Raw genomic sequence first — 12,513 nt, 5'->3', positions numbered from 1 at the left:
CCTGGCACAGTCCTTAGTTGGGAGGGGTTGGACTCCGGTGTGAGAGTTCAGAATGTACTCTGGGGTGAGAGTTCTGGTGGTCAGTAATTTTCCTCTTTCAAGGAATGTTTTTGAAAAGCTGTTTGAAAGGCTATTTGGGAAAAAGGAAATGAAGATTCTCATGGTGGACTTAGATGCAGCTGGAACAATGATGACCTTGTTCAAACTGAAGCTGGGAGAGATTGTGACAACCATCCCTACAATAGGTTTCCACGTGGACATCTTAGAACATAAAAACATAAGCTTCACTGTCTGGGTTGTTGGTGGCCAGGACAAAAATCAGACCTTTGTGGCAACATTACTTCCCAGATACTCAAGGTCTGATATTTGTGGTTTACTGAAGTGACAGAGCCTGTCAACAAGGCCCGGGAAGAACTGACTAGAACGCTAGTAGAAGATGAGCTCAGAGATGCAGTCTTATTGGTGTTTGTAAACAAACAGGATCTTCCTAATGCTATGAACACAGCAGAGATCACAGACAAGCTTGGCTTACATTTACTTCACCAGAGAAACTGGTACATTCAGGCTACCTGTGAGACCAGTGGAGATGAGCTTTATGAAGGCCTGGACTGGTTCTCCAACCAGCTCAAAAACTGGAAGTGAACAGAAGCAACCCATTCCTCCATGCACTGTCGCAAAACCGGCTGGCCTTTCCTGTGTGCATGTGAGCATGTGAGGAGCCCATGGGGCTGTGTGGCTGGGAGTGGGGCAGCTTTCTCACACTGTGCCTTATACATGTTATATTAAAACCAGTATTCCATTTTAAGAAAATCAGTATTACAATTTGAATGCTACCTTCCATTTCACTAGTTTTGATGGTCATTTTTGCTGACGTCTTCCCGGGTGTGATAGCCAGAGGGTCTCTAGGCTGGAAACGAAGAAAGCTGGAACCAGACAGGTTCCCTTGTTGCGATCCTGGGTTTGGCCTTTCCATACACCAGTAATCCTGTTGGACTTCAGTGTCCTTTAATAAAAAGAAGGGGAGGACTTGTCATTCTTTCCATTGTGTCAAAGCTAGCAGCCGACTTGTAGTGCTTCAAAGCTATCAAGAAGAACAAATAGATTATTTCCACAGGTGTGAAGAGGTTCAGAGGGGAATACTTCCCCAAAGTTCTGTTACTTCAAAATGACTCATTAGTTTGTTTTAACCAAGAAATCAGTGACCTTTTTCAGTAGAGTATCAAGACTAACACTAGTGACATTTACAGCCTGCACCATACTTGTCAAATGGAAAGAAACTGTGGGCTGCTCTTCTCCTAAGCCTCATAGTCCACAGTGGAGTGAAGGTTGGCTGAAGGAAGTGAAGTGAGGTAGCTCTTATGTTCTGACATCATGGCTCAGGCCCTCAAGGCTGCTGCTCCCACTTCTAGGCTATGTGCTGAGTGTTCTTTACATGAAACAGACAGTTGTCCTGCATGGAGTTGTCACTATGTCTGTGGTCTTGGTTAGTACCTGTTTCCAGAACTGCACACCCATGACTTCTGAGAGTTTGTGAGAAAGTCAGGTTAATGTAGGAGATGATGATCCGAGTGGCCCCTGATACTCCCTAGGTTGGTGATAAACTTTGCTCTTTTACTAAGCATCTTTTACTTAGACTGCTCTCGCTGCATATACTCCCTCCTTAATGGCATTGGCATCTGAGGAGTGGCTTGGAAATGTGTGCTGTGTTGTCTTGGAGATGTAGTGATAGGAAGGTCCCGAGAGGATCTGGCTTCTGCCCTAAATCCTTCTGACCACACAGCTCTGGGCCACATTTGTACCTAAGCCCTTTTACTGCTTAACGTTTTAAAACTCCTTCCAGAAAGAAAACTGGTCCCTGCTACAGGAGGGGGAACACAAACTGGACTTCAAATAAATCTTGTTCATTGTTAACAATGTTACACTAAGAAAAAAAATTGCATGCCATTGTAAATGTGGGCTGTGATTTTTTTAAATATATATATGTCATTTTTTGTTTATGAGTTTTATTGTGGTTCCATGATGTAATATCCCACTTCTATTCAGTTTGATTTTTTGATTTTTATTTTTTATTAGATTTTTTCATTTACATCTCAAATGCTATCCCCTATCCTAGTTTCCTCTCTGAAAATCTCCTATCCCACTCTCCCCTCCTCCTGCTCCCCAACCCACCCACTCCTGCTTCCTGGCCCTGGCATTACCCTATACCAGGACATAGAATCTTGGCAAGACCAAGGGCCTCTCCTCCCATTGATGGCCAACTAGGCCATCCTCCCTTACATATGCAGCAAGAGACACGAGTCCCACCATGTGTTTTCTTTGATTGGTGGTTTAGTCCCAGGGAGCTCTGGGGGTACTGGTTAGCTCATATTGCTGGTCCCTTATAGGGCTGCAAACCCCTTCAGATCTTTGGGTACTTTCTCTAGTTCTTTCATTGGGGACCCTGTGCTCCATCCAATAGATGACTGTGAGTATCCACTTCTGTATTTGTCAGGCACTGGCATAGCCTCACAGGAGACAGCTATATCAGGGTCCTGTCAGCAAAATCTTGTTGGCATCTGCAATATCTTAAAGACTGTTCATTGCCATATTAGAGACTTTTAAATCACAGATGAATTCTTGAGAAATGTTGAAATTATATACCTCCCATTAGCTGGGATCCTCTTGCCTTTTTTTTAAATTTTGTTTTTTTTTTATTAGGTATTTATTTCATTTACATTTCCAATGCTATCCCAAAAGTCCCCCACCCACTACTACTTCTTGGCCCTGGAGTTCCCCTGTACTGAGGCAGATAAAGTTTGCACGACCAATATGCCTCTCTTTCCACTTGTAATTACTCTTGTTTGTTTGTTTGTTTGTTTGTTTTCCGAGGCAGGGTTTCTCTGTGTAGTCCTGGCTGTCCTGGAACTCACTCTGTAGACTCTGCCTGCCTCTGCCTCCCAAGATCTGGGATTAAAGGCGTGTGCCACCACGCCCAGCCTTGTAATTACTGTTAATGTGCCTGTCCTTATGCTAAGCCACAGTAAGCATGTGGTGACTGGTTAGACAATAAAGAACTTACTTGGGAAGTAGGGGATATGGTCATGTTAAAAAAAATCTAGAAAAGGTAGGATATTTTACATAATAATATCTGAGGGTAATAGACATTTTAAAAACTAAAATATTTGTATTTTTACACATCCTTTTAAGAAGTGAAGACTGAAATATGCTATTGAATATTGTGTTACCTATTTTTTCATTTTGATGAAATTCTCTAATATGTGTGATTCTAATTTTTAGAATGAATTGGAATCTATGTGCTATTCCAAATTCTTCTTGCAATTTAAACCATTACCATGTTTTAAAGTGTTACTTATTAATTATACATGTGAAGGAGAACCACAACAGAAAATTACATGTTATACGGTAATGAGGGAAATAAAATCTATAATATGTTTATGATCATCCACATTGTTAGTTTATGAAAATTAAACAACAATGTATTTGCAAACTACTTAATATTTTATGATTTTATATAGTATAATATGTCCCAAAAGAGTAACCATTGAAGATTTTACATGGTGTCAAATAAGAATGAATATACTATAGGAAGAATATGTATAGCTACATCAATTTTGGAGAAATTTTAATTAATTTCAGTTGTTTTATTACCAGAACATTATAACAATCTTCCAAGTGACTTCCAGAGGATTGCAACACCTTTGTTCTCAAATTCTGCTGCTTTATTCCAAGTCTTTATTGAGCATTAAAGCAAGATGCTTGAATTTATAGAAAATTCTAGATGCTTTAAAGATGTTTGTGAAAGATAGATTTTACTTTTTCATGCTTGCAGAAAGAATTATCCACTTAACAGACACCAGAAGGTTTGGCAATTCTCTGATTAGTTTCACACTTAAAAGACAAGAAAAAAGATAATGACAATCCTATGGACAGCTGAGACCTACACACACAAGGGATTACAGAGTCTTTCCCCAGTAGAGTAGAAACTACCATCAGCAACCTTCTTCCAAATAATGTATTTAAAGATTTTTGAAAGCCAGGTCTCTAAAACAGATATGTTGTTCATGCTTTGGTAAGTTGTAAGTAAGGAAGTGCTCAGTTCCTACTTAAAGATTTTGACATTTTCCCATTATTTCCTTAACACTAATGGAAGCTAATTGCCAAGAGTCCCAGCGCAGCAACCCAGTCAAGAATATAGAACATTATGTTCTAACTGCTAGAAATATATATATATACATATATATTTCAAACCTTCATATCTCATAGACAAGAAGACTATATTTTATATATTTACATTAATATATTATATATTAATATATTCATATTAATATTTATATATTAACTCTTGTTGAATATTATAATTACATATTAAATATGTGTATTACTTTTATTGCCACACATTTTATTGACTGTGGTAAATATAATTATGTATTTGTTATTTGATATTCTATTTATACATTTTAAAAAATATTTAAAAACTGCACATTTAAAAACTAGATTATATAAGGATTATAATTTATATATAATACATATGATTTATTATCAACTTAATAAAGTAACAGTACTTGTAAACAATTTAAAGTTGCATTTTTTAAGGATTACAATGAAATATTTTAAGAATTCTTTTCTATTTTTCTTCCACTTGTTTTATCTCCTAGTGAATGTTCATAGTTCTGATTTTAAGAACACTCAGACTCTTTGTTACAGCTGTTCAATTCTTCCCCATGATGTGCAGATTTTCATTCATCGCTTTGTCTCATGTAATTTGTATTAAGGATACTGACTGTGGGGTTAAATGTTTATTTATTCTTAATGTTAAATTTAATAATCCCATAAATCTTGTGTAATATTTTTCTTCATTTGTCTTTTTTATATGTTTTCATTGGCTATTTTATTTATTTACATTTCGAATATTATCCCTGTTCCCAGTTTCCCCTCTGCAAATCCCCTTTTCCATCCTCCCTCCTTCCTTCTGCTTCTATGAAGGTGCCCTCCCAATGTGTATTGTTTTTAAATATATCTATAAACATAAATTAAGATAATTTTGAATTTTGAATGTTTATGAAGCATTTCATGTAAAATTTAATATCTCATTTATTCATGTCTAAAACATGAATACTACATAAATAACACACATGTATTTATACACAATACTGAATAGAAGAGTTTTGAAAAATACTTGTCAATTTGATCATGATTTCTGAGGTAATATGACAAATTGCATGAGCAGCTCTGTCCTTGTTTATAAAGGTGAAAACATGTTGATAATCATTAGCTCATTTAATAAGCATTTGCTGGGTTTCTTATTTAAATATAGTGAAAAAAAATTTAAAGGTTCTAACTAATCTCACTGTACTCCTCTTCATCAGTGAACATGCATTCTGACTGTTGTCCTGGAATCATAAAATGACTGTGAATGAATTTCAAATTCTTTATACAGGTTTATTTGTGACAATTCATCAGCCTGGTAATATGGAAGTTTCAAATCAAAATTGAATATGTTTGTAGAAGTAAATATTTTTGAGGATAGAATACTCACAGTTACTAGTGTTGTAAATCAGCCTTTTATTTCTGTCAAGAGGGCAATATTAAGTAGAGAAAAGAGGCAAATTTAATCTTGTGGGGTCTGCAGATTCTAGTTATAACTCTGACATCACAGAGGCTTTCCATATATTGTCAGATGGTGATATATTTTTGTATTTTTCATTTTCTACTTCAAGCTTAGTGGGTAATGCCATACAAAAAACTGAAATTTACTGCTGTCACACATGCTTTCCTCATCTTGTATTCATGTGATCATTAATCAAGCCATCATTTTACATACACTTTGAAAATTTAGACACAATCCAACTGCCCACTGCTTGTGTGTGTGTGTGTGTTTGTGGGTGTATGTATGCATGTATGCATGTATGCGTGTATGCGTGTATGCATGTATGCATGTATGCATGTATGCATGTATGCATGTATGCATGTATGCATGTATGCATGTATGCATGTATGCATGTATGCATGTACAGGCCCTTGGTATTAACTGGGAATATTATACACACTCTGGTGTCTTTGGTTTTCATTTGGGGATATAGTTTTAAGCAAGAGAGACAGATGACCAAGAGAGGGACTCTGAAGCTATATAGACTGAGGAAGTTGGATTTATATGTTTAGGAATATATGTATATAGGCCTACATATGTAACAACAATAGGTGGAAATGTGGGCCATGGATTTGAATGAGAGCAAGATGGGTATATGGAAGGGTCTAGAGGGAGGAAAGGGAAGGGAGGAATGATTTTATTACAATAGAATTTCAGACAAATAAATAAATTTTAAAAATCACTGATATCTGAAATGCATCCTTTCTTGTCCTTAGCATTAAGAGAAATTGCATTCACTATTCTTCACAAAGTTTCTGATAATAGAATATAGGCTGGGATTAAGGTACCTTCCTACATTTAAGTGTTTTGGTGATCATTTCAATGTTACTGCATCAACGTATATCAATATAGAACTGTATGAAAGTCTTAGTATTTCCTGACTAATAAAGTGAGGTACCAAATTATTTTACTGAAGTCTCAAGTTCCTCGCATGAGACCATAAATAAAGGGCATGTTAACCAAATTGTAAAATAAAGTGTTTAATAATGTAAACACAGTCCCCAGGTAACACAGATGAATTTACATTGCCATACAATTCAATACAGGAGTTGATTTGAGTAAAAACATCGATTTTATGAAATTTATTTTTATAAGTAGTAAAAATAAAAAATGGTAAAAGAGATGGTTGAGAACAACATACTTTTGTAAGCTTGAAGTATGGAATTTCTTTTTTTTTTTTTTTGGTTTTTCGAGACAGGGTTTCTCTGTGTAGCCCTGGCTGTCCTGGCACTCACTTTGTAGACCAGGCTGGCCTCGAACTCAGAAATCCGCCTGCCTCTGCCTCCCGAGTGCTGGGATTAAAGGCGTGCGCCACCACGCCCGGCTGAAGTATGGAATTTCTGATCTATGATATCTTGGGCAAATGTTTTCCCAATCTCACTGTGGTCACATTTCAATGATTAATAATAATAATAATAATACCTTTAATCCTCAACATTGACTCATGCTTTTCTTTTCATTTAGGGATATTTAGAACTCCTTTTGTCACAGTAAACTCTACTGTAGGTTTTGAACATGCTGTTATTTTCTTGGATCACTACTTTTAAACACAAACATATCTCATTAAATTACTTGATCATTAAATTTTTGATCAGTCTTTCTTTGGATATCTTACATAGTAAAGATTGAATGACAATTCCTAGTATTTTTTAAATCTCAAAATCTAGGATCCATCAATACTTTCATGTGAGGAAAACAGATCTTTGACATGTAATTCAGAGCAAGATTATCAGAGACAAAGCTTACCTTGGAATACGAAAGGAGGATTTATACATAATTCTATTGTCCTATCAGACTGAGAAAGGATCACAGTGCTCAAGGACAAGGGACCTGTATTGATGACTTAGAAGAAAGGATCAGGTTTCTTCTGAGACTCCAAACAGGGTACTGGATGACAAAACTGCTTGCTTTCTTAGGGCGTCTAGTAGGAGTGTAGCCTTGTAGCTATGTACATTCCACGTAGAAAATGAAATAGTGCCATGCTTCTGACTTCCACACTGTAAGTGAAGGAACATTTGTTACTTTAAGCCACTGATTTTTCAGTAAATTGATGTAGAAACTGAAATAAAAACAGGACATTAGTGTAACTTAAATATAACACAACATTTATTTCTATTCTCTGTCATACCTTTTATATGCTAGTTATTATATTTTCTTATATCAGTACATTTATTTTTCTAGAAGAATGTCATCTCTTTTTTGGTTTTTCAAGACAGGGTTTCTCTGTGTAGCCCTGGCTGTCCTGGAACTCACTTTGTAGACCAGGCTGGCCTCGAACTCAGAGATCTGCCTGTCTCTGCCTCCCTAGTGCTGGGATTAAAGACGTGCACCACCACACCCAGTGAATGTCATCTCTTTAAAGGCAATATGTTAATGATTTAAGTGCTCCATCTTTTCAAAAACGTGGTGACATATTGCTATGGTTATGGTCAACTATGTGCTTAAGCTGGCAATTAAGCATCTGAGTTTATGGTGATAATAGGTCTTGACAGCAATCTGGGTTTGTCTTTCATGGATAGGTGGTTTGCTCCATGATTTGTGTTTTCTTTTTGGTCTTCCGGTTTGTGTAGTCTGTGGTTGATCATAGGGTCTCCACCTGAGTTGTGGGCAGGAATTGATTTTATTTGTCAGTGTGGCCTCTCATTAGAAGAAATCTCCACTAAGTTTTCTAAGTTGGATACTAGAGTTTAGGTGGCTAGTATGGCATTTAGATCAGTAAGAAGTGTTTGCTCATCATGAATGCTGGCATAGGGTGATGAGGAAGGAAATGGGATTTGTGATAGCATATGGAGCCTAGATGGTCTTCTGTCAGGAGTTGTCTGCCCAAGGAAACCGTGATAGTCGGGGAGCTCCACATCTTAATGCCTTACCTGGTCTTCTGGCAGGCAAAACCTGTTGTTGAGCAAGGGCTGTCTGATGTTCTGGCAGCCATGGCTGGTGTTTTTTTTTGGGGGGGGGAGGGGAGGGGTGCTCGTATTTTGCCAGAAAACCATCTCCTAGCTCTGGTGGAGCTCCCGGTTGGACCAGAGGCATGGGTTTGAACTACGCCTTCTTAATGCATTCATTGCTTTGTTTGTTTGTTTGTTTGTTTTTGTTTTCTTGTTTTGTTTTAGTTTGGGTTTTTTGTGGGAGTACCAGTGTGACTCTGAATCTATTGCCTGCTCATTGGATGCTTTTCCTCCTACTGGATTATCATGGTTCAGCCCTAATGTGAGGGTTTATGCCTAATCACATTTACTCCTGTTGTGACCTGTTTGTTTGATATCATTGGGAGGACTGCCCTTATCTGAAGCAAAATGGAGGAGCTGTGTATCTCAGGTAAAGAGGAGGTTAGGCGAGTACATAGTAGGATGTGAGGTCAAGAATTGTGTGGTGGGATGTACTTTTGACTGAATAATAAATGAAACGGAACAAGTCTAATAATTATTAACCTTTGGAAACTAATCAAAGGAAGGAAAGAAGGAAGGATGGGTGGAAGGAAGGAAGGAAGGAAGGAAGGAAGGAAGGAAGGAAGGAAGGAAGGAAGGAAGGAAGGAAGGACAGACTAAAAAATACTTGCTCAAGGTATTAAGGAATGCATATTTATCAGCTTTTTAAGGAATGAGGGGATTATTTATTTCTCTGATATTTACATTATTATTGAATATAAAGTAGGTCATTTAAATTTTATGTGCAGTTCTAACTTATCTTTTTGAACAGAAAATATATAGACAATTGAAGGGTTTAGGTTTCACACAATTTATTTCCTCCTTACAATGTATATTCTTGATTGTTTTATTATTGTTAATACTGAAAAAACAATACTAACAAAATGAAAAGAGAAAATTGAAGAAAAATGTGAAGACAAAAATTGTCATATATGACAGTTATGATAATTAATCATTTCTAAACCAAAGGAAATTTGAAAACACCTATCTATATTTTTTTCAGGCCCTCTACAGTTCCTCTCAATATGATAGAATTAATCACAGGAGTCAAGAGATCTAGGCAAAAGGTGAGGATATATTTCTGCTTAGGTATTTGGAAAGGGGGATATGATGTGATACTGAAGCCAGTGTGTTTAGATTGATCAAATGAGAAATATTTTGAAATGTTTATCCACAGAATGTTGGAAATTCCCTTGTCACAAGACGGTAGCAAGTCTATATTTCATTTAGGCAAATGCTGATATACAGGAGAATAAGACTGTTGAGTATGATATTCTAAATTCTAATGTCAATTCTATCATTTGAGTGCTTTGTGACAAAACAAAGGTTATCTTCTCATTTTCTATTCTGAGATAATGGATGACAGAAAATAAAATACTTAAGTTACAGTCATTTGAGTCTCTGTGAATAGATTAGAATCACAGATATGGGCTGCTTACTGTTGAGATTTCTTTTTTCTTTTTGCTTCATCTACCACAGGGCAACCACTCAGTGTATGAGACAATAAGATTATCAGATTCTGGAGGAAATCCTTTTATTTCACTACTGTTTCTTTAAGTCTCATAATCTTAATTTGTAACAAGGAACTGTAGACTACTGAAAGCATGGGAATTTGGAATCATACAAGTGTGAAAGAATTCATACTGATCGGCTTAACAGAAAACCCTAATTGGCAGGTTCCTCTCTTTTTTATTTTTTGCATAGTTTATTTTATCATTCTTGTGGGTAATTGGGGGATGATCATCTTGATTTGGTTAAATGCTCAGCTTCATACACCAATGTACTTCTTCCTTAGTAACCTCTCTTTCTGTGACATCTGCTATTCTACAATCATTGCTCCTAAAATGCTCATCAATTTCCTATCAGAACACAAGTCTACTAGGCTGTTTGCCTGTATTCTGCAGAGTTTCTTTTTTGCAGTTTATGTGACCACAGAAGTAATACTCCTGTCTATGATGGCCTATGATCGCTATGTGGCAATTGCAAATCCCTTAATGTATACGGTTATCATGACACACAACATCTGCACACAAATGGTTCTTGCAAGTTACTTGGGTGGTCTTATAAATTCCATGATTCACACAATAGGTTTACTCAAACTAGACTTCTGTGGTCCAAACATTGTGAATCACTTCTTCTGTGATGTTCCTCCTCTTTTGAAGCTTGCATGCTCTGATGCACACAACAACGAGATGCTGCTTTTGATCTTCTCAGGTGTGTTTGCTATTTCCACTTTCATCATTGTCATGGTGTCCTATATCCACATTATCATTGCCATCCTGAGAATCCGCTCAGCTGAGGGGAGGCGTAAAGCCTTCTCCACTTGTGCCTCACACCTAACAGCTGTGGCATTGTTTTATGGATCTTTGACATTTAACTATATACAGCCAAGTTCTCAGTACTCTATGGAACAGGAAAAGCTCTCGGCTGTGTTTTACACCTTGGTCATCCCCATGCTGAACCCTCTGATTTACAGCCTGAGGAACAAGGATGTAAAGGAAGCAGCCAAGAAATTAATTTGTGGGGAGAGAAATGCCCCTTGAACCTGATATATCTCTAGCTTTAAAATCTCGATGTGAGTACTCAAACTGGCATTGCTAACATTTATTAGTCTCTTATGAGAGTAAAATGGAATTTAGACCAAGTATGTTTTACTAAATTTTATTTAACAAATATATTATCGCAGAGAAATGTTAAAATTTTCAAATTGCTGGACTTTCTTGTATCCTTAACTTTCGTCTATATAAAGTCTTGGTAAAAGTTTAAATGATTATATTCCAGTTTGTATATAACTTTAATAGTATGATAACAGGCTGCATAAAAATTAAGCTCATTACTTAAAGTTTTAAATATACTAAATTTTAGAAAATATTTACAATGTGTAAAATGTTCTTACATATAATTTAACTATCAGATGGAACTAAAATTTTTAGATAATGAAAGAAGGAAGAGAAGTTTTCAGTTTAACAAAATATAGCAGTTTGACAAATGTTATTTCTAAATAAAGATACCATCCATTTCTGACAATGCCTAGCCAAACAAGATCTTGAATGTGAGAGGATCTATAGTTTTTCTGTATTCTGTTGGATTCGTTTCCTTTTGTTTGCTTTTGTTGAATTACAATGCATTCGAGTTTTTGTTATCATATTTTATTATATTATTAGACTATGTTATATTACCCACTATTAGATCCTGGTTAGTTTCTTAATGACAGAGAAAAGTGGAGTGGATCAGGATGTGAGTAGAGATTTAATCATTCAAATTAAAAAACAAACAAACCAAAAAAACTATGCAGTTCATTGCATGGTGGTCAACTATTCTTGAACATGAGGCCAAACAACTGATATTTACACTCTCAGCAGACATTCCATATCTCAGTTTACTTGCTAATTTTAACATTTCAACTGTTTTCATTCATTCTTTCCTCTATTCATTCACATTTTAAAAATATAGCAAAATAAAATATAATATGAAACCAAAACTATCACATTGTACTTTGACAAAATAAACCAGTAGAAGAAAACAAAACCAAGAGGAGATACAAGAATCATAGATTAATTCATTTGCTCACTCAGGAATCCCATAAAATCACTAAACTGAAAGCCATACTATATAGAAGTGGTTCGGGTATAGACCCAGGAAGACCCCACACATTCTCTTTCAATCTTTGTAAGTTCTTATGATTTTTGTTCATGTTGACTTAAAGGAACTATTTTCTTGGTGTTCTCTTTTCCCTCTGGCTTAACAAAAAAATTTTTTTTTTATTTTGGTGGGTTTTATTAAAAATGTATTTAAAAATCATTGTGATGGTTGAGGCTTACAATAATTTCTTTTTTTTAAATTTTTAATATTTTTATTACATATTTTCCTCAATTACATTTCCAATGTTATCCCAAAAGTCCCCCATAGCGCCCCCACTTCCCTACCCACCCATTCCCA

The 12,513-nt window shown here is 36.0% G+C and overlaps 1 protein-coding gene and 1 pseudogene across 1 annotated transcript; both read left to right on the top strand.

Moving 5' to 3' along the window:
- The window catches only part of LOC110306460, a 1,733-nt pseudogene extending 1,091 nt beyond the window's left edge, over nt 1-642 (top strand).
- Nucleotides 643-10,178: 9,536 nt separating this feature from the next.
- LOC110290208 (olfactory receptor 1052-like) lies at nt 10,179-11,117 on the top strand. Its single transcript, XM_021156703.1, has one exon. It carries the CDS (start codon nt 10,179-10,181, stop codon nt 11,115-11,117), a length of 939 nt encoding a protein of 312 aa, XP_021012362.1.
- Nucleotides 11,118-12,513: the final 1,396 nt, after the last annotated feature.

Source organism: Mus caroli, chromosome 2 (genome assembly GCF_900094665.2).
Source record: "Mus caroli chromosome 2, CAROLI_EIJ_v1.1, whole genome shotgun sequence".
NCBI classification, from domain to species: domain Eukaryota; kingdom Metazoa; phylum Chordata; class Mammalia; order Rodentia; family Muridae; genus Mus; species Mus caroli.
The sequence above is the reverse complement of the archived record's forward strand: the minus strand, read 5'-3'. Positions and strand labels throughout refer to the sequence as shown.

Bases quoted from the DNA above. Each gene is read 5' to 3' on its own strand.
- LOC110290208 (XM_021156703.1), top strand. From the start codon at position 10,179: ATGGGAATTTGGAATCATACAAGTGTGAAAGAATTCATACTGATCGGC.